We start from the raw sequence: 21,110 nt of genomic DNA on the forward strand, positions 1-21,110 counted from the left end.
GTACATTGCAGTATTCATCTTTCCCTCAATCCTGACTAGTTTCACAGGTCCTGTTGTTGAAAAACATCCCCACAGCATGATGCTGCCAACACTATAATTCTCTGTAGGGATGGTGCCTGGTTTCCTCCAAACATGACGCCTGGTATTCACACCATCGAGTTCAATCTTTGTCTCATCACACCAGAGAATTTCTTTCTCATGGTCTGAGAGTCCTTCAGGTGTCTTTTGGCAAACTTCAGGCAGGCTGCCATGTACCTTTTACTAAGGAGTGGCTTCTGTCTGGCCACTTTACCATACAGGCCTGATTGGTGGATTGCTGCAGAGATGGTTGTCCTTCTGGAAGGTTCCCCTCTCTCCACAGAGGAATGATGGAGCTCTAACAGAGTGACCATCGGGTTCTTGGTCACCTCCATGACTAAAGCCTTTCTTCTCCGATTGCTCAGTTTAGATGAGCGGCCAGCTCTAGTAATAGTTCTGGTGGATCCAAACTTCATCCATTTATGGATGATGGAGGCTACTGTGCTCATTGTGACCTTCAAAGCAGCAGTAATGTTTCTGTACCCTTCTCCAGATTTGTGCCTCAAGACAATCCTGTCTCAGAGGTCCACAGACAATTCTTTTGACTTCATGCTTGGTTTGTGGTCTGACATGCACTGCCAACTGTGGGACCTTATGTGTAGACAGTGTATGCCTTTCCAAATCATGTACAATCAACTGAATTTACCCCAGATGGACTACAATCAAGCTCCAGAAACATTTCAAAGATGATGAGTGGAAACAATGATGCACCTGAGCTCAATTTTGAACTTCATGGCAAAGGCTGTGAATCCTTATGTACATGTGATTTCTTAGGTTTTTTTTTTCATGAATTTGCAAAAATCTAGAATAAGCTTTTTCACATTGTCATTATGGGGTATTGTGTGTAGAATGTTGAGGACAAAAAATAAATTTCATCCATTTTTTTCTTTTCCCCATGCACTGTTTATACAAATGGCTGTCGTTCCTAAATAAAAAAAATAATAATTGTGTCTAGTAATCATTCAAGGTCTTCATGTTAACTAAGTTATCACTTTATTCGAATCATTTACAAATATACTGAATACCTCTAACAAATTATTAGCAAACAGTTAACTCTTAATTCACATCAGTTAATGGTTATTACTGCATTACCTAACATGAACACTGTCAATACGTGATTACCAAATGCCTCAGTCAACTTGTAATTAACTCTTAGCTCAGGCTTACTGCAATAACTAACAAGAACACCATTCATAATTGATTGGTAAACACCTTAGGTAACTAGTTATTCATGATTAGGTAATGTTTATTACGGCCACAACTAACAGACATGTTAATAAATAATAAACACCTTAGTTAACTTGTAATTCATGTTTAGTTAATGCTTATTATGGTCTCAACTAACATAGATACATTAAGAAATAATAAACACCTTAGTTAATTTCTAATTCATGATTAGTTAATGCTTATTACAGCCTCAACTAACAGACAAGTTAATAAATAATAAACACCTTAGTTAACTTGTAATTCATGATTAGTTAATGCTTATTATGGTTGCAGCTAACATAGACATGATAATAAATAATAAACACCTTAGTTAACTTGTAATTCATGATTAGTTAATGCTTATTATGGTCTCAGTTAACACAGACACATTAATAAATAATAAACACCTTAGTTAACTTGGAATTCATGATTAGTTAATGCTTATTACAGCCTCAACTAACAGACATGTTAATAAATAATTAATAAACATTAATGAACTTGTAAATTAGTGTTAATTCATATTTATCACTTCATTAGCTAACATGAGCACCAGTCATAAAATATTAACACCTTTGTTAACATGCAATTCTAAATTAGTTAAGGCTTTTTACTGCATTAAGTAGCATGAATGTTAATAAAGGCTTGATAAACACCATAGTTAACTTGTGATTAACTGTTAGTTCATGCTTACGAGTGCATTGCCAATTCAGTATTGTCCCTAAATGGTTTGTAAGATTTCTTTTATAAACCCCTTCAGTTAAAGCTAAAAGTCTACACTATAAGCAGATCTTGATTGTTTCATTTCAGCTCCATTGTGCTGGTGGACAGAAACCTGTGAATTGTGTGTCATTGTCCAAATACTTGTGTACCTGATTGCAGTGCCACAGTGTGCAGCTGTGTCACAATGTTCCACTTTAGTCTAAAAACATCCTGTAATTTCAAACAGTGGTGTTTTATCTGTTTGGCTCAGGACCCCGCAGCACATTCAGTCTATATTATAGTGAGGTTAATTAAGTGTGGATATAATCAAGGTCTGATCGTGTATTGATCCCTACTGTGGCAAGCTACAGTGTTAAACAATGCCATCCCTTGGGCTTCCATGCAGCAGCACAGCCCATTCATCCTGCCTGTGAGCGGAGCTGCGACTGCTGGCGAGCGCTGATTTGGTTTGGTATGGGACAGTCGGGCTTATCTCCTCTGCCAGACAGCGGTGATTCAGCTCAGCACTCCCAACCGACCCGCTTTGCCCTCACTCACTTGTTTTCTTTTTCGTTAATAAAGTGGTCAGATAAGGTGGGAGCTTTATCTCATTACAAGCCCTAGGACACTCGCCACATTAAATGGACAAATATGCAAATAGTGCTTGTGTCGCGAGAGCCGGGAGAATTAAAGAAAGGAGAGACGTGCGGAAATCTCACTCTTATTGTCACTGTTAAATTCCCTTATTTTGTCATATTTTAGCTGTGGCGGTTATTGCGCCATTTTTTAAAAAATACTCAGTGACGTCTAGGTGCACTATAGTATGATTTGACTCATGGACAGAACAACGTAGACACCAGTGAGCATTGGTTAGAGCTTTGATGGAAAAACTTTCCGTACCCTTCACAAATCAAACCTGACACCGCGAGGCAGAAAAATAGGGACAGAGGGTGCGATCAATAAGGGGGGTGGGGGAGGGGCACGGGGTGGACAGAAAAAGGTAAAAAGGACAGAAAAAGATGGAAGTGGGAGTTACACAGAGCCCTGTAAGTGCACTGCGCTCTGATAACAGTAAAAGAACAAGACCGCAGACTTCTTCATTATCTTTGTGTGCAGCGTGCCCTCATTGGGTGCTCTGATAGTATGCTGCACTGTGTGCCCTGCGGGCCTGGGCAGCACCATTGTGATGGTATTACTTCCAAGGCCAAGACTCAAGAGAAGAGGATTTTCTTCTTTTTTTTTTGTTACTGTCCAGGCTTTTGTGCTCAACCGAAAGCGCGCTGCGAACAAAGGACAGAGAGGTCCGCTTCCACAAATGGAATGTCAGCTACTGTATGGTGTCTGCGCATGTGTTTTAGATTCTAATAACTGTGCTAAAGACTTTTAATGTCCCTCAAGTGTGCAGTACGAGACTTTTTTTAAATGAGATTACCAGGGTAGCAAACATGGGCTCCAGTGAAGCAATTATAGCCTTGCTTTGAGAGCAATCATTCCCTCCCATATAATCTCCTCTGTCTTTCTCCTTCTGCAGTCACCATTTTTATCTTTGCTGTCTACTCTTATTATAATCACTGTTGATCTGTGAGTGGCCAAAGTGTGGCTGAGGACTGCTATTATGAGTGCGTTCAAGGCATACATGGATACTAATCAAACTACAGGCGAGCTCAGAGAATAATGGCATTGTGTGCTGGGGGTGAGGGCTGGAACTGTGCAGTAATTGTTATTAAGTATAATTAGCCTACATTGAGTCTAATAAGGTCACTGGACTTGTCATTGACGCATGGTCATTGGGGATGTGCTTGTCCTTTTCCCCCCAGAAGCACCTATAACTCAGCACATATCAAAAGAGCAATGAATTAAATCTCGATTTTGCTTTATAGAATTAGCAATGTGCTTTTAGAACGTCAAAATATAGAGATAAGGATGAGTTGATGTTCATCATGAGATGGAACAAACAAAAGTAAAATTGAACTGTACTTGATTGATATTAATCCCATTAAAGACTTACTTCTGAGTAAAGAAGGTAGCTCACTGGGATTGACAGTTGGACTGGGGGGTGATGGTCTAGTGGTTAAGCGTTGGCCTTGAGACCAGAGGACCTTTGGTTCAAACCCCAGCCTGACCGGATAATCACTAAGAGCTCTTGGGCAAGGTCTTTAATCCCCCAGTTGCTCCCGGTGTGTAGTGAGCACCTTGCATGCCAGCACCCGGACGTTGGCGTGTGAGTGTGTTTGTGTGAATGTGAAGCGTTATTGTAAAGCGCTTTGAGCATCTGATGCAGATGGAAAAGTGCTATATAAATGCAGCCCATTTACCATTTTACCAATATATATTCCAGGGCTTGATTCCCCATCATGCTGCCTGGGTCCACTCATCTGTAAATGCGTGCCAGCCTTGGCTGGGGAGGTAACCAGCATTGGACTGGCATCCCATCCAGAGAAAGACAGACTCTCATCCGCTTCACAGCACGAAAACTAGAGATAAGCACTGGGCTATATAGTACTTAATTGTTTTAATTTTCTTGTTTGAAAATGCTCATTGAGGAAATATCCTTTTTACCTCTTAAGAGGCAACTGCTGTTAAAACCATCTTCCCACATGTGGGTGAAAAACTGCTGTTCCCCCATGTCTGCATACTGGGTCAGGGTCATCCATCGCCTGCTGGCCTGTGTTAATAGAACATGTTGCATTTCTGCGAGTCCACGGCATCTGATTGAGTCCCAGACTAACTAAAGGCCTCGTTTGTATTATGGATTTGTTTTACTAAGGCAGGAGTCCTTAAGACGGCTCTCTGAGTTTGTGAAGTGAGAAGACTGTTTTATGTTTTCATGCATGTCCGTTGGGGTCTCCTCCAGACCTGTTGTCTGCTTCAACTGCAATTAAATCTCTCTCTGCATCGTACATATGAGACATTGGTGGTCTTTGCTCATCAGTCTCATTTCTCCACTGACATCACGAAAATTCCACAACACCACATACACAATTTCTGACATGACACCACCACAACTATCAAAGTGTAACCTTTGTAGTGTGTTGGTGAGCCTTGGACATCTTTGATAAGCCATGACAGCACAAGATGCACCATTTATCTTTAAATTAATCAGTTTAAAACTGTTGTGAACTGTAATGGAATTTATACAAATCCTCTCGTCATCTTGTCATGCATCCTCTAATTTGTCTCACTAAAACTGGTTGTAAAAGTGATGATTTATACGAGTTATATTGAAGGGCGCAGTTACTTATTCACACCATCATTTTGGCTTTTCGATTTGTATTTCTTTTATTTCATTATGTAGAGATTACTTTTCACTCTGAGTTTAAAGGGCATCATGTTAGAAATTTTAATATTACAAGGGTGAAATTTTGCTTTGTTTTTGGATGGCCTACAAAACTGCAAACATGGAAAAGCTCAAGGGGCTCACAAACCTTCAGGCAGCACTGTATGTTTTTTTAGATCTTCAAGAGGCATGATTTGACAGGTGTGACTTATAATCCTGAAAATACAGTAATGTAAAACTGATAACTTGTGGCATGGTGGCTTAGTGGTTAGCACTGGTGCCTCACAGCAAGAAGGTTGTGGGATCTCTTCCTGCCCTTTCTGTGTGGAGTTTGCATGTTCTCCCCGTGTCTGCGTGGGTTTCATCCAGGCACTCCCGTTTCCTCCTACAATCAACAACATGCTTTTTTGGGGGAGGTGGTGGTCCAGTGGTTAAGCGTTGGGCTTGAGACCAGATGATCCTCAGTTCAAATCCCAGCCTAACTGGAAAATCACCAAGGGCCCTTGGGCAAGGTCCTTAATTCCCTAGTTGCTCCCGAAGTGTAGTGAGCGCCTTGTATGGCAGCACCCTCACATCAGGGTGAATGTGACGCATTATTAGTAAAGCACTTTGAGCATCTGATGCAGATGGAAAAACGCTATATAAATGCAGTCCATTTACATTTAAAAGATGCTGTAATGTGGTTTATAAGAAAATACATTACACACAATTAGGTTTTTACAAGACCTGTCCACACCTCTCTTGTTGTAACAATCGGTTTCATAAGTGAAACACTCTGGTTTGCTTTAATAAGTTATGAGCTGATTGAAATTGATTTCAAACAGGATTATCTTCAAATGGTCTATGAATGCTTAATGATGCGTTTAAGAACATGTTACACAAGCAGTGCCATCTGAGGTAGTTTTGCTTACATTTGAATTGTGAAAAAAAGAGAATTGCTTGAGTCTCTTTTGGCAATTATTTTCAAAGCGTAGCCTCATTGAAAGAAGACAGTGATCATTTGACCTTCTCAGTTAAGGCTAAAAGGCTAATCAACTGCTCAATGAAACATGGAATCTGAGATCGATTATCAAACACTTTTTTTTAATCAAAATTTGAGGGTCCCCAAAACCTTATATAGTGTGGATCCAGTTTGTCTTACAGTTTCAACATTGCATTTTTTCTGTACGTTGAGGTTGTTTTTAATGAGCGCCGCTGAGTTTTTCAACATCACGTACACTTGAATATGGTTGTTTTTGGGGCTGAGGGTGTTTGTACATACATTTAGATGATATCATGTAGCCAGTTAACCCTGCTGTGCATTCTGTCGTCTCCACTACACGTCAAAAGCTATCAGCCTCCCTTTTCAACCCGAGGCAAGCAGTGACAGCTGAATTGGAGTCATAAGACGCGCTTTCATTTTGAATTAATGCACCAGTCACAACTAAACAGGTCACCAAATATTACACAAAAGTGCCGAGACAGGTTGACTTATCTTCATTTTGCACCGTTGCAAGAATGTTCTCTTCACAATCATAAGTATATGTTTGGATGTGGAATGGATAATTCCAGCTGTATAATAAATGCACTTTGGTGACCATTACCTGATAGAAATGTGACCAAATCTTCACACAATGATCCTGCATATATTCCTTTATTCCTCTGTCGCTTTTGTCAAAGCCTTTAAGCAGTTAAACAGTTAACAACTTCATAATCCAAGCATTTTAACACTCCAAGTGAGAGCCATCATTATACCAACATTTTAACATTCTAAAACACACCACCAGTGTTGCTGAGTTATTTTGCCACCTGCCACTAAGTCTCATCTGAACACTGTTGAACCCACTTACCATATTTCCCCCAGTGTGAGTCCACATTATTCACATGCAAAATGATGCCATCTTTTATTTATTTATTTTTGCACAACATTAACACACTTAATGTTTATTTGCATCCATGTCACTTTTTGTGTTTAAATGTATTTTTGCATTATTGTCTAATCAAACTCAGAAAGTCATTATGAGTGTCTTCATCATGCTGTTTAATTAACTTAAAATTACATGAACATATGTAATGTGATCATTATGAGCTGTATGTGAAAATCAAGTTTATTTATAAAAATTCACTTATTATTTCAGTAGCTCTAGTCTGACTGTGTTATAACAGGTCTGTTTACCCAGTTGTCTAAATTAAATTAATCTGCTGTATCGGCAGAGAAATAAATATTGAACTGGCACACAATTACTTGCCACAGTAAAACTGGTTAAGTGGTAATTTGGCTGTAAATAGTGTATCGATTGGACTCGCTGTTAAACATACTGCTGTAGGTGGATTATTTATATGCGTGTATATATAAGGAATGGAGTGCACACTGGTAGACAGGGTGAGTTTCCCATTTATACACTTTCCAGTTTTAGAATGATGTGCACCTAAAGTGCAGGCCAAATGATGATATTTAAAAGGAGTGATAAATGTCAGGTGACAAAAAACTCAACATCTCTGGTATCATTCTTTTCAGCTGCTCAACATTCTTAAAAAGACAAATGAAAAAACAATTAATGCATGTGCTAAGTCAACATGAACCTCCTCACAGATATGCATGTACAATTTCTACTTTTTATCACTTTTAAGCAGTAGCGGCAGATGTAATGACATAAACGGTGGGTCACTCACCTGTAGGGTAGCGCTCAATGACTGGCAGGTCATCCACCTGCAGAGTGGCATTACCCCCACTCCTCGTAAACTTCACTATATGGTACTTTCCATCATTTACAAACTTTGATGTCTCCTCAATGTTAATGTCATCCGTCCCAACGTTGAATACAACAGCAATGTTTCCCTTTTCCTGAAAAGAGAAGAAAACAGAAAAAAACATGGTTTTAGTCAAAAAATACAGGCCCATATCCAGTCTTCTTACAGCAGCAAATGGCCCAGACTGCAAAAATGTAGATGGGTGAGTGAGTGAGGGTTAGGGTTATATATATAAACACACATTTTTAAAGTGTTATTCTTAAGAATAAATAAATACAAACATGTGTCCTTAAAGTGTTTTTTTTACTTGTTGTAGCAGACAGAGAGAGAAGGAAGATAAGTCCTGTTCGCAAAATGTGCACACACGCATGCATGCACGCACACACACACAACCACAGCCACATGGGGTCTGTAGGTTGTCATCAAACCCAAGTGGGGTTGGTGATTTTGACTGGTGAGCTCCTGAGTTTTCCACCAATGGTAAACATCCCTTTCTCCTGCTGCAGTTGAGGGAGTCCTGTTTCATTCCAGCCCTCTCTCTCCTGCAGTAGCATGAGGAAATGAGTCGTTTTTGCTGCAGGTGTGTGTAAAACATGCAGCAAATATGCATGTTTAACCCCCCCCCCCAAAAAAAACTTGTGAAAATTATTAATTATAATTCAAGTTACACTTGGCCTATTAACAAAATTTAAAAAGCTGTGTGCAGGATGAATTCCACATCTTCAACACGCATTCTAACAGAGACTCAGAGTGGAGATTGAGTGCTATGTCTGCTTAATTAGATCATCTGACTTTTGACGCAGAGGCGTGCCAGTTGACTCCAGAGGGTTAAATCTGACTGCACAAAGAATGTACTGCTAAACACACACACACACACATATATATATATATATACACACGAGGTCTGTTAGAAAAGTATCCGACCTTTTTATTTTTTTCAAAAACCATATGGATTTGAATCACGTGTGATTGCACCAGCCAAGCTTGAACCTTCGTGCGCATGCGTGAGTTTTTTTCACGCCTGTCGGTTGGGTCATTCACCTGTGAGCAGGCTTTGTGTGAGCACTGGTCCACCCCTCTCGTCGTTTTTTTATTGCGAATAAATATCTGAACGATTTGGAGCTTTGCTGCATCAATTTTTTTCCAGAAACTGTGAAAGACCTCCAGGTGGACACCGTTCGGAAAATTAATATGGCTTTCAAGGACAATTTTATGTGGATTACACAGATTAAGGAGTGATCCAGACAGTTTAAAGACCACCCACAACTGCTGAGAGCGCACCGCGCTCCGATCGACAGGCTCAAACACCGCTGAAACAACCAGATCATTTCCAACGTGAAGGCTTTGTTGATCCGGGACGTCGTCTGACTTTCACAAAAAGGCAGAAGGCGTGGACATCAGCACTTTTTTTGCACATTCCACTGTTACAGGAGTTTTTTTCATGGAAAGAAAAGCAGAGGGACGCGCCACGGAGCCGTTCATTACGCGGCACAAAACCACCTCCGTTTTGGTCTCACAGGACGGCTTTCAGGTGTATTTCAGACGGCTGTCAGTTGCTTTTCAGTCATGTAATTATCCGAGAAATTGAGCATGAGCTGGACATGCCCCAACATGTCCTGTGAGGCTTCATCACGGTGTTGCTTTGCGCCATGCGGCTCCACCGCGACGCGCGGAATTCCGCTCCTTTTTCCATAACAAAAACTCCTGTAACAGTGGAATGTGCCGTTCATTTCTAAACTGGACGCTGTCTTCATCCGGTATGTTGTCTGACTAGCACAGGAATTGTGAAAAGACGTGGACATCATCACTTTTTCGGTACATTGAGACAGACGTACGGAGGAGTTCCGCATGTCTGTATATATATATATATATATATATATATTTTTTTTTTTTTTTTTTTTTTTCAAAAACCATATAGATGTGAATCACGTGTGATTACATCAGCCACGCTTGAACCCTCGTGGGCATGCAAGAGTTTTTTCATGCCTGTCGGTTACGTCATTCGCCTGTGGGCAGTCTTTGAGTGAGGAGTGGCCCACCCTCTCCTCGATTTTTTCATTGTTTAGGAATGGCTCAGAGACTGCTGCTTTGTTTGATAAAATTTTTTCAAAACCTGTAAGGCACAACTGAGTGGACACCATTCGATAAATTCAGCTGGTTTTCGGTGAAAATTTTAACGGCTGATGAGAGATTTTGGTCTGTTAGTGTCGCTTTAAGGACGGTCCACGGCGCCTGACGGCGATCTGCGCTCCGAGGCGGCGTCGTCTCGCTGTTTCAAGCTGAAAACTTCCACATTTCAGGCTCTGTTCACCCAGGTTGTCGTCAGAGAACAGAGCACTTTCAGAAGAGGTCGGCATGAGGAGTTTATTCAGACATTCCATTGTTAACGGACATTTTGTAATGAAAGAACGTGCGGGCAGAGTCGCATGTTGGGCCGGACCCGACCGCGGGGGGTCGCGACAGGAAAAACACCTCCGTTGGAAACCTTAACGGACAAGTTGGAACATGCCCAGCTGTTAAACAATTTCTCAGATACTCACTTGCTGAAAGCCATCAAAAGCCGCCTGAATTTTACAAATGGTTTTCAACACGGAGGTGTTTTTCCTGTTGCGGCGCAGATGTTTTCGCCACTTCGTCATGGAACCGACTCGGCAAATTCGTCCGCACGTTCTTTCATTACAAAATCTCCTTTAACAGTGGAATGTCTGGGTAAACTCCTGATGCCGGCCTCTTCTGAAACTTCTCTGTTCTCTGACGATGTCCTGGGTGAACAGAGCCTTAAATTAGGATGTTTTCAGCTCGAAACAGCCAGACGGACGCCACCTCCGACTGTGCCGCGCCGATCCGCTTTGTGGGCTGTCCTTAAAACGAAAGAAACTCCACAATCTCTCATCAGCCATTAAACTTTTCACCGAAAACCAGCTGAATTTCTCGAATAGTGTCCACTCGGATATCCCTCACAGGCTCTGAAAAAATGTTGATAAAGAAATGCACGCCGTCTCCAGCAGCATCTCAGACAAAGAGATTTCGACAGGCGGGGTGGAGCACTCCTCACTCAAGGCCTGCCCACAGGCGAATGACGTCACCGACACGTGTGAAAAAACTCACGCATGCGCACGAGGGTTCAAGCATGTCTGGTGTAATCGCACGTGATTCAAATCCATATAGTTTTTTTTTTTAATAAAACTGCCGGTTAGTTTTATCACAGACCTCGTATATATATGCAACATTTTTAAAGTGCTATTCTTAAGAATAAATAAATACAAACAAGTGTCCTTAAAGAAATTAAGAAGAAAATATGGCAAATCATTGTATTTCAACAGAGGAAACAATATACTTAAGAGTCACTTTGTGATTTCTGTTTTTGAGCTACTGATTATTTTATTATTTAATTATTCCAGTAATCCCCGGACAAGTCATTCAAGCCAAAGCAGTTACAGAACTTATGAATATAATGTTATGCTTTTTAATTTTCTTCATACCTCACTTGTTGTAGTAGATGATCAGCTTCATGAGCAAGCATTCTGGTTGGTCCTATTAAGTTGTTATTAATTGCTTATTTAAATTTATTTTGAACAGTATGCTCTTCAAATGATCTGTGAATGTTTAATGATCCTTTTTAAGGGTATGATTTAATTATAATGAACACATCCCAAAAAAAAAGTGGCATTTGATGTAGTTTTCCACTCAGATGTGAACTGAAAAGAGAATCGTTGGAGTCTCTCTCTCTTGGCAACTGTTTCCAACATGCCTCCTCATCTAAAGAGGACAGTGATGATCTGGCCCTGTCAGCTAAAACTAAAAGCCTAATCGACTGCTCGATGAAACATGGAATCTGAGATGGACTCCCTCAATATCTGCTGCATTTGTTAAACCACACGTGGTCATTTCACTGAACAATACTGTATACTGAGTATCTGGGGGCTGTTAACTTCCATTATTCAGGCAGCAATCATTCTGTTATACATGACCCAACCATTTTTGTAAGATAAGAGCAGGAATACTTACTTGACAAGTAAAATTGTTGTTAATCATAATTTAGTTCTGTCCTTCAGAAAGAAAAGCCAGCAGTATGACATTCAAAGGATTATTTTTTGCAAAATCCAATTTGTTCAAATCCCCAGATTGCTACGAATGTGCACTTGAGTGGTTTGTACAGCAGCACCTTAATGTGTGTGTGTGTGTGTGTGTCATAACTGCAAAATGGTACATTTGTATCAGACAATTCGGGCGAATATCGGTCATTTTGGGCGACTGGGCATGGACGTCGGGCCTCTGAAAATGCATACCGCCCTCCAAAAGCATGTTATTGTATTAATATTGATTATGATGAAACGTTAATCACATCTTCTCTTACATAGCAACATCCATGCATCCATTAATTTTCAATACCCGTTTATTTCAACTAAGGGTCGGGTGGGGGGGGGCGGACCCTATCCAGTCACCTACAAGGCGAGATGGTACACACTGGACCGGACACCAGTGTACTGCAGGGCCACATATACACACAAACATATTCACACTCACACCTACGGACATACCAATATGTGACATGGTAAATAACAATGTACTATAACAACGTATTGACATTTTTTGTCTTAGAGTTATGTATGAAAGAATGTGGAAACACTCACTCACATTACTGGCAGATGTATGGAACATCCCCAAAAACCCACAATTTCAAGTCTGTGCATGTGGATGTTCACCGAATAAGCATAATTTAAGATTAAGAAGGTGTATTTTGGACATCTGTGACATATGAAATAGATCCTCTGTTCCACCACAGTGCATAGTGCATAATGCAGTTATCATTTTCACACCCAGTGCCCACATTCTTTAAATAGCGAGTGCACCTGCACTCAGCTGTGTGCCGATGGGTGTGCTGTTCTTAAAAAGAAATGTGGTCAGGCACAATGTTGGTGCATTGCTGTCATGAGGTTGCAGAAAGCGACTGCACCACAGACGCACAACCGTGGCCTAAAGTCAAGCAGCGCAGTGCATTTTTGCAATTTATATGGTACAATATACAGATATAACTTACATAAGCAGGTTCATGGTGTGCACAATGTTTGAGTGCAAACAGAACATAAGATAACAACAATTAAATGAAACGCAGTGCATTTAATTCACCAGATAACCAGTTACTTGAAACAACTCAAGCACAATGACAGATGACAATCTAACTGGTTTATTTCATATTACACCCACGATTAATTAAGTAACAAAATACAAGTTGTATTTTGTTACTTAATGGGAAGGTCATGGGATCGATTCCCACCTGTGGCCTTTGCATGGGTTCCCTCCGGGTGCTCTGGCTTTCCCCCACATCCATAGACATGTAGTTTAGGTGGATTGGAAACATTAAATTGTCTGTCGGTGTGTGTGCGGGTGTGAATGTGTTTGTTTGTCTGTATGTGGCCCTGCGACAGCCTGGTGTCCTGTCCAGGGTCTACTCTGTGTCACACCCTATGGCTGTTAGGATAGGCTCCAGTCCCCTGCGACCTGATCTTGGATGAGTGATTGAAGATAAGTGCGTGTGTGTGTGTCTGAAGTAAAGTGAAGAAAAATACAGTCCTCACATTTGACCAACTGGAACATTTGGAAATTTTGCCTGATGAAAGCTAATGATTAATCAATTATTAAAACACATGTTTAATTTTCTCTTGATTGACTAGTGGAGTAATTGAATAATCATTTCGGCTCTAGTGGATCATGTCCTTGCTGATACCATCATTCAATCTGATGTAGGCACGATTCTGCCCGTCATCACTTTCAACATATTAAAGCAGCTCCAAATTTTGATGAGAACATATCACTGTGCCTGACAAGGTTGCGTGAGATTGAACTGGTAAGTTGCTACTATCATTACACAGAGAGCATAAAAACAGTCCAAGCACAGAAATATAAAGAGAAGTTTGAACCCAGCTTAGCCCCAGTTTCCTCAGATCCACAACGATTGGTATCTACTCTAATAAGCTCCTCTTATACTACGTGATCAAAATGCTTGAATGCTGCTGCTTAATCCATCTTAAATGAGTGTTTATGTTGGTGCAGATTCTCCCTCTGTGCTTGAGTTGCACTAAAAGGAGCATCTGGTTGGAGGCTCAAACTACTGTAGCAACACAGCACTCTGCATGTCATTATCCAGTCAGCACTGCCAATACTACACCGTATCTCTATCTCTCACTCCCCCGTATGTGCAGACCGACTATTCAAACTACGCAGAGGAGCCGCCGCTCCCTTAAAGTACACGAGTTGAGCGCTTCTCAAGAGCCAGAGGCTAAACTGCAATTAAAACCATTTGTAATGTGTCACGCCATGTTAGCAAATCTAGGACAATTGCATGCTTTGTAATGTAATTTCAACAGATTATATAATCTGATGCATTAAAGGTACAGTACTAATGCAATTTATCAACTACTTGCAGGCTCAAACACCAATCAACAAACTGGAAAAAAAGCAGATGGCCATAGTGACTGCAGTGTGTGCCCAAGCCTTCAGTGTGCGGCTGTTTCAGCAAACTCAAAGGATGAGCGCATAATCTGTAGATGCCGTGGTTGTAGTTAACCTTGTGTAAATGCAATCTGTCACTTGGAGAGATTTGCTCCACATGATCCCCTTCAGCAAGAAGTGTGTGCAGAGAAAATGTTTAGCTGGACGAAATGCTAGCTCCAGAGGATTTTATTCTTCTTTCTTAGTGGGGTAAAAGCAGATCATTCTGTTGCATAGGAGTTGGACCAACAATATACAGTATAGGCCAGGGTTCAATCTGTGCTTCAACTACATGACTATGTCCTTGAAAGAGACAACAAATATGCATTGTTCCAATGTACCCAGCTGGAAATGGTTTGCTAGTGTAGCAGATAAGTGAAACAATCATGCAGTTGGTGATAAAAGCATCAAATTCTGCAGAAATACTCCTTATTCGCCACTTGACTTTTCAATCGGTGGTCAGGTAGGGGTCAATTGAGGAATTACACAGAGGTCAAAATTAACAGATGCTCCAATTATATTGAAAAATATTCCACATTATTTGCCTGATCATAAAGATTCCAAAAAGGTATAGTTTGGACTATCTGTGACTGAATTCTAAACAGCAAGAATGGTGACAAAGGTCAGTGTCATTTTGTACAGGGGTCAAAAGTTAAAGTTGCTCCAATTTTGGTAAAAAGTGATGCAAATTATTGGTTGAGCTAATAGGATTAATAAATGGAAAAGTGTTGACAGTGTTGAATGCTTGGTCTCCAGAGTAAAGGTCAAACAAGGTCTACTTCTATTGGATGCTATGACATGTGACATATGTTTCCCCGTAACGTGATAAGTAAGGATGATACATGGTCCAAACTATTACTTTTTAGATCCTGTGTTACCTGTGTTAACTCAACTAGTAATTTGCATCACGTTTTACCAAAATTGGAAGAACTTTAACTTTTGACCCCTGTACAAAATGAAACTGACCTTTGTCTTGCTGTTTTTATCCCGTAACTCCATGGAATTCAGTCACAGATAGTTCAAACTATACCTTTTTGGAATCTTCATAATCAGGCAAATAATGTGGAATATTTTTCAATATGATTGGAGAATCTTTTAATTTTGACCTCTGTGTAATTCTTCAATTGACCCCTACCTGACCACCGATTGAAAATTCAAGTGGCCAATCGTTTTTTTTCAAAAGAGGATTGTGTGAGGAGTATTTCTGCTGAATTTGATGCTTTTATCGCCATTTGCAGGATTCCCCTGTAAATATTCTCTTACCCGCTGCACTATGCAGCCTTAGGTCGAGAAGGGAACTGCAATAGATTGAGTAGATCTAACCTTCCCCACCTGTGGTGGTCAGAGTGCCGAAGATATGCATTTACTAGGGGGTCCAGAGGTATGCCCCCACAGGAAATTTTAAAGATCTATACTCTTCTCCCTGTATTCTAAGGCAATCTGAGAAGCTAAGTACTCACCCTCTTGTCATTGTTTTTCATACACATTTTTTAATTTTAAGCTCTGGAAATCTTCTGAAGACAGTGGCTATATCAAAACTAATTTTGTCATTCATCAATCAGCCTTTGTTTATGTATGTCCATTGCTCAGAGTCCCATCATAGGAGGAGGAGGTTTGATGGGCCTGAAACTCCACCACAAACCCATCAGAAAACAGACATTTGCTGTTTAAAATGGTCTTTTCTGTCTCGATTTCTCATATTCTAGTCCTAGAGTGCCCCCAATTTCCATTGTACCCATGATATTTTCTATGTATGATTCATAATTCCCATCAGACTGGAAATCATTAAGGACCCTAGGGAAAGGTCCTTAATCACCAAGTTGCTCTTGGTGTGCAGCTGAGCACCTTGCATGGCAGCACCTTGACACTGGAGTGTATTTATGTATGTATGTATATGTGTGTGTGTGTGTTGTGTGAATGGGTGAATGTGAGGCATCAGTGAAAAGCACTTTGACCATGAAAGTGTCTCAATAAATAGTCATTTAGCATTTATACCATGCAATTGCAAATACAGTACAAGAACTCTAACACTAACCTTCTATCCTGATTGTGGCATTTGTTGGTATGTAAGAGTTGGCCAATTGCTACTTAAATGGCAAAACTTAGAAGTGTGAGGTTTTCTGGTGAAGACAAAAGTTCTGTGCACAAAGCTTTAAGACACTGTTTTGATCATAATTTTTTTTTAGGTGTATATCTGTTTTTTTTTTTTTAGTTCTTTCCCCCCTTTCTTTTACTTAATGTTGCCTATGTTGCATGTGAGCTCAGACAAAAGCAATTTTGATCAACTGTAAAGTTTAGCTGTAGGGTGTGAATGACAATAAAGTTGACTTTGGTTGTCACTTTACGAGCCCCAGTTATTGTTATCGTTATGGGAGTGCCTTCAAACATTTGGTATAACCGCACCACCCACTGGACAGATCCAACACAGCCCAGTTATCAAAATTCATATTTTGCCATTAATGTTCATTTTTATTAATTCAGTTCAGTTTCATTGCTGTTCGATGAAATTATTTCAATTTATTTTAATTATATAGCACCAAATCACAACAACGCTGCCTTAAGCAACTTCACACAGGTAAGATTTAGCCTTCTGTACCTTGATGCACCAATGTGCATCAAAAACAGAGTGTGCACATGTCATGAACCCACCTATGCAGAAAAAAATCTGTGCTTAACTTTAGATCAAGTTTTGGGAGGTCTATGATGTGATCGCTGGCTGCTTCCTCACAATGCACGAGTATTTCAGCTGTCCTCACATCATCATAAGACCATCATATCCATGATGTTTTGTCTGCATTTTGTTCATTTGCACTTTGTTTGTCCTCTCTGTTACTGTTACAATGGCCCAAGCAGTGGGTCATCCCTCTGCGTTTGGTCTGCTTGAGGTTTCTTCCTCAAAAAAATGCCAAATGCACCTCGGGGTGACTGTTGTGATATGGTGCTATATAAATAAATTGAATTGATGGGTGTATAGCATCACTAGATGTGGTATTTACTGTGAAGCAGATTCGAATTGTAGACCAGTGGTGGCTCTAGAGGTAGCATTGAGGGGGTTGCTACCCCTGTTGACCTGCTTAACAAAGTTGTAATGGCGTATGAGAAAGGCCTTATATACACTCAACAAAAATATAAACGCAACACTTTTGGTTTTGCTCCCATTTTGTATGAGATGAACTCAAAGATCTAAAACTTTTTCCACATACACAGTATCACCATTTCCCTCAAATATTGTTCACAAACCAGTCTAAATCTGTGATAGTGAGCACTTCTCCTTTGCTGAGATAATCCATCCCACCTCACAGGTGTGCCATACCAAGATGCTGATTAGACACCATGATTAGTGCACAGGTGTGCCTTAGACTGTCCACATAAAAGGCCACTCTGAAAGGTGCAGTTTTGTTTTATTGGGGGGGATACCAGTCAGTATCTGGTGTGACCACCATTTGCCTCATGCAGTGCAACACATCTCCTTCGCATAGAGTTGATCAGGTTGTCAATTGTGGCCTGTGGAATGTTGGTCCACTCCTCTTCAATGGCTGTGCGAAGTTGCTGGATATTGGCAGGAACTGGTACACGCTGTCGTATACGCCGGTCCAGAGCATCCCAAACATGCTCAATGGGTGACATGTCCGGTGAGTATGCCGGCCATGCAAGAACTGGGACATTTTCAGCTTCCAAGAATTGTGTACAGATCCTTGCAACATGGGGCCGTGCATTATCCTGCTGCAACATGAGGTGATGTTCTTGGATGTATGGCACAACAATGGGCCTCAGGATCTCGTCACGGTATCTCTGTGCATTCAAAATGCCATCAATAAAATGCACCTGTGTTCGTCATCCATAACAGACGCCTGCCCATACCATAACCCCACCGCCACCATGGGCCACTCGATCCACAACATTGACATCAGAAAACCGCTCACCCACACGACGCCACACACGCTGTCTGCCATCTGCCCTGGACTGTTATGTGTCGGACGCAGGACGGAGAACCGACCAGCGTTTGAAGGACCCAGTATGAAATAAGCAGAGCACGGTACAAAGGATAACAAAATTTAATAACATAACAGTGATGTGCAAAAGTATAACAAATTAGTGCGCGGACTGGCGAGGTGGATATACGGTGCGCTCCCAGCTGCACAAACGGTCCAGAGCCAGAAACAGTTCGGACCCAAGGACCCCGCCGACACCCCCCAGGTGGCCGCGACAAACCGAGTCTGTGAAAGAAGAAATCATCATGTGAGTCCACACTCCACACACAGAGAGACCACTCAAAGGTGTACACAAACAGCAAACACTTCCTGGCTTAATCACTAATCAGCTTCCCACCCTGCAGGCATGGAACACCCCGTTCACATTATCAACTGCAGTGGAAGCTGATTAAACGACTAACATAACAGCTCAATATAATAAGGTGTGAGGGACACCACATTTACTGACTGTACTAATGTTAGTCACAAAACCTAACGTACCTCAGGAAGTGTGCTGACGAGCGTGAGACCTCACCCCCTCCTCTTTCACAGACCATGGCATCAAACCTGGACGTTCTCTGCATCCATAATGATGAGATGGCTCTCAAGACGACGATCTCACCCGTCTGGTCACAAGGTCGAGTCTCTGGCAAATACACACTGTGTACTCCAGACTTAAATGCCACCATGCTCCAATCCGTGTAGATGCACCACAGCTGTGAGTCCTGACGAGCTGCACATAATCAGCCTCAGGTGATCAGGGTGAGGTCCTGATAACTCAGCCACACAGCCACTCAGTCCTAAACGCGTGCCACCTAGAAGGAAAAACAAAAGACAGAAACAGAAGACAAACAAAAGCCAGCCAGGCATGCCAGACACCCCAGCCACAACATGGACAGTGTGAACCAGGATTCATCCGTGAAGAGAACACCTCTCCAATGTGCCAAATGCCAGCAAATGTGAGCATTTGCCCACTCAAGTCGGTTACGACGACGAACTGGAGTCAGGTCGAGACCCCGATGAGGACGACGAGCATGCAAATGAGCTTCCCTGAGATGGTTTCTGACAGTTTGTGCAGAAATTCTTTGGTTATGCAAACCGATTGTTTCAGCAGCTGTCCGAGTGGCTGGTCTCAGACGATCTTGGAAGTGAACATGCTGGATGTGGAGGTCCTGGGCTGGTGTGGTTAAACGTGGTCTTCGGTTGTCAGGCTGGTTGGATGTACTGCCAAATTCTCTGAAACGCCTTTGGAGACGGCTTATGGTAGAGAAATGAACATTCAATACACGAGCAACAGCTCTGGTTGACATTCCTGCTGTCAGCATGCCAATTGCACTCTCCCTCAAATCTTGCAACATCTGTGGCATTGTGCTGTGTGATAAAACTGCACCTTTCAGAGTGGCCTTTTATTGTGGACAGTCTAAGGCACACCTGTGCACTAATCATGGTGTCTAATCAGCATCTTGATATGGCACACCTGTGAGGTGGGATGGATTATCTCAGCAAAGGAGAAGTGCTCACTATCACAGATTTAGACTGGTTTGTGAACAATATTTGAGGGAAATGGTGATATTGTGTATGTGGAAAAAGTTTTAGATGTTTGAGTTCATCTCATACAAAATGGGAGCAAAACCAAAAGTGTTGCATTTATATTTTTGTTGAGTATAGTAACATCATACTAAGACAACACTCCATCCTGGCAGAGTTGAGGAGGAGGCCCAGGGGCTACAAGGCCAGGGCTGAGCTAATGGTTAGGCTAACAGACAACCAGAGGCACTACAACCCATCGATTCCCTCTGTGATCATGGGAAATGTAAATTCATTGCCAAACAAGATTGACGATCTGTCTGCACTGAAAAAGCAGATTTACCATGAGAGCAGCTTGTTTATCTTTACGGAAACGTGTCTAACCCACCTTGAACTGGACACTAACGTGGACCTGCTGGGATTCACTGCTGTGTGAGCCAATAGAGACACTGAAGCATGTGGGAAAGGCAAAAGTGAGGGAGTCTTGTACGTTAACAACCCCAGGACATATCTCCGTAAAGACGGTCTTGTGTTGCTGCGACCTCAAGCTGCTAGCCGTTAGCCTGCAGTCATACAATCTATCAAAGAAGCTTAGTCATGTGATCACCATCTGTGTTTACATCCCTCCGAGAGTAGACGCAGCTACTGCATGTGAGAAGATTCACTCTGTTACAAGGCTGCAGACACATCACCCCAAGACACTGATGATCGTTTCTGAGGATTTTAATCAAGCAACTCTGGATTGTACTTTGGCTCCTTTTCACCAGGTTGTGGATTGTCCTACAAAAAACAACAGGACAACTGACTTGCTGTATGTTAATGTGAGGGTTGCATACAGAGTCACACCCCTTCCCCCTCTAGGGAAGTCCACAGTCTGGTCCACCTACAGCCACAGTACACTCCCCTGGTCCAAAGGCAGCTGGTAACCACTTGCTCCATCAGGAGATGGTCCCCTGAAATGGAAGGTGCTCTGAAAGCTTTAACACCACCACTAAGGGATGAGCTCATCAACCAGCACAGTGAGGACATAGAGGGGCTGACACACTGTTTGATGGATTATCTTAACTTCTGTGGAGACGTGGTCTCCCCAACCAAGACTGTCTGCTGTTACACGAATAACAAACTATTGG

At 41.6% G+C, this 21,110-nt stretch overlaps 1 protein-coding gene across 10 annotated transcripts in view; it reads right to left on the minus strand.

The window, feature by feature from the left end:
- LOC117523030 (neurexin-1a-like) overlaps positions 1-21,110 on the minus strand; it is a 976,202-nt gene that overhangs the window by 123,230 nt on the left and 831,862 nt on the right. For all 10 annotated transcript variants that reach the window (XM_034184449.1, XM_034184443.1, XM_034184445.1 and 7 more), the window contains one exon: positions 7,913-8,084. In XM_034184449.1, the coding sequence (XP_034040340.1) occupies positions 7,913-8,084 (172 nt within the window). The remainder of the gene's footprint in view (positions 1-7,912; positions 8,085-21,110) is intronic.

The sequence above is a fragment of the Thalassophryne amazonica genome, chromosome 13 (genome assembly GCF_902500255.1).
Source record: "Thalassophryne amazonica chromosome 13, fThaAma1.1, whole genome shotgun sequence".
Taxonomy (NCBI): Eukaryota; Metazoa; Chordata; class Actinopteri; order Batrachoidiformes; family Batrachoididae; genus Thalassophryne; species Thalassophryne amazonica.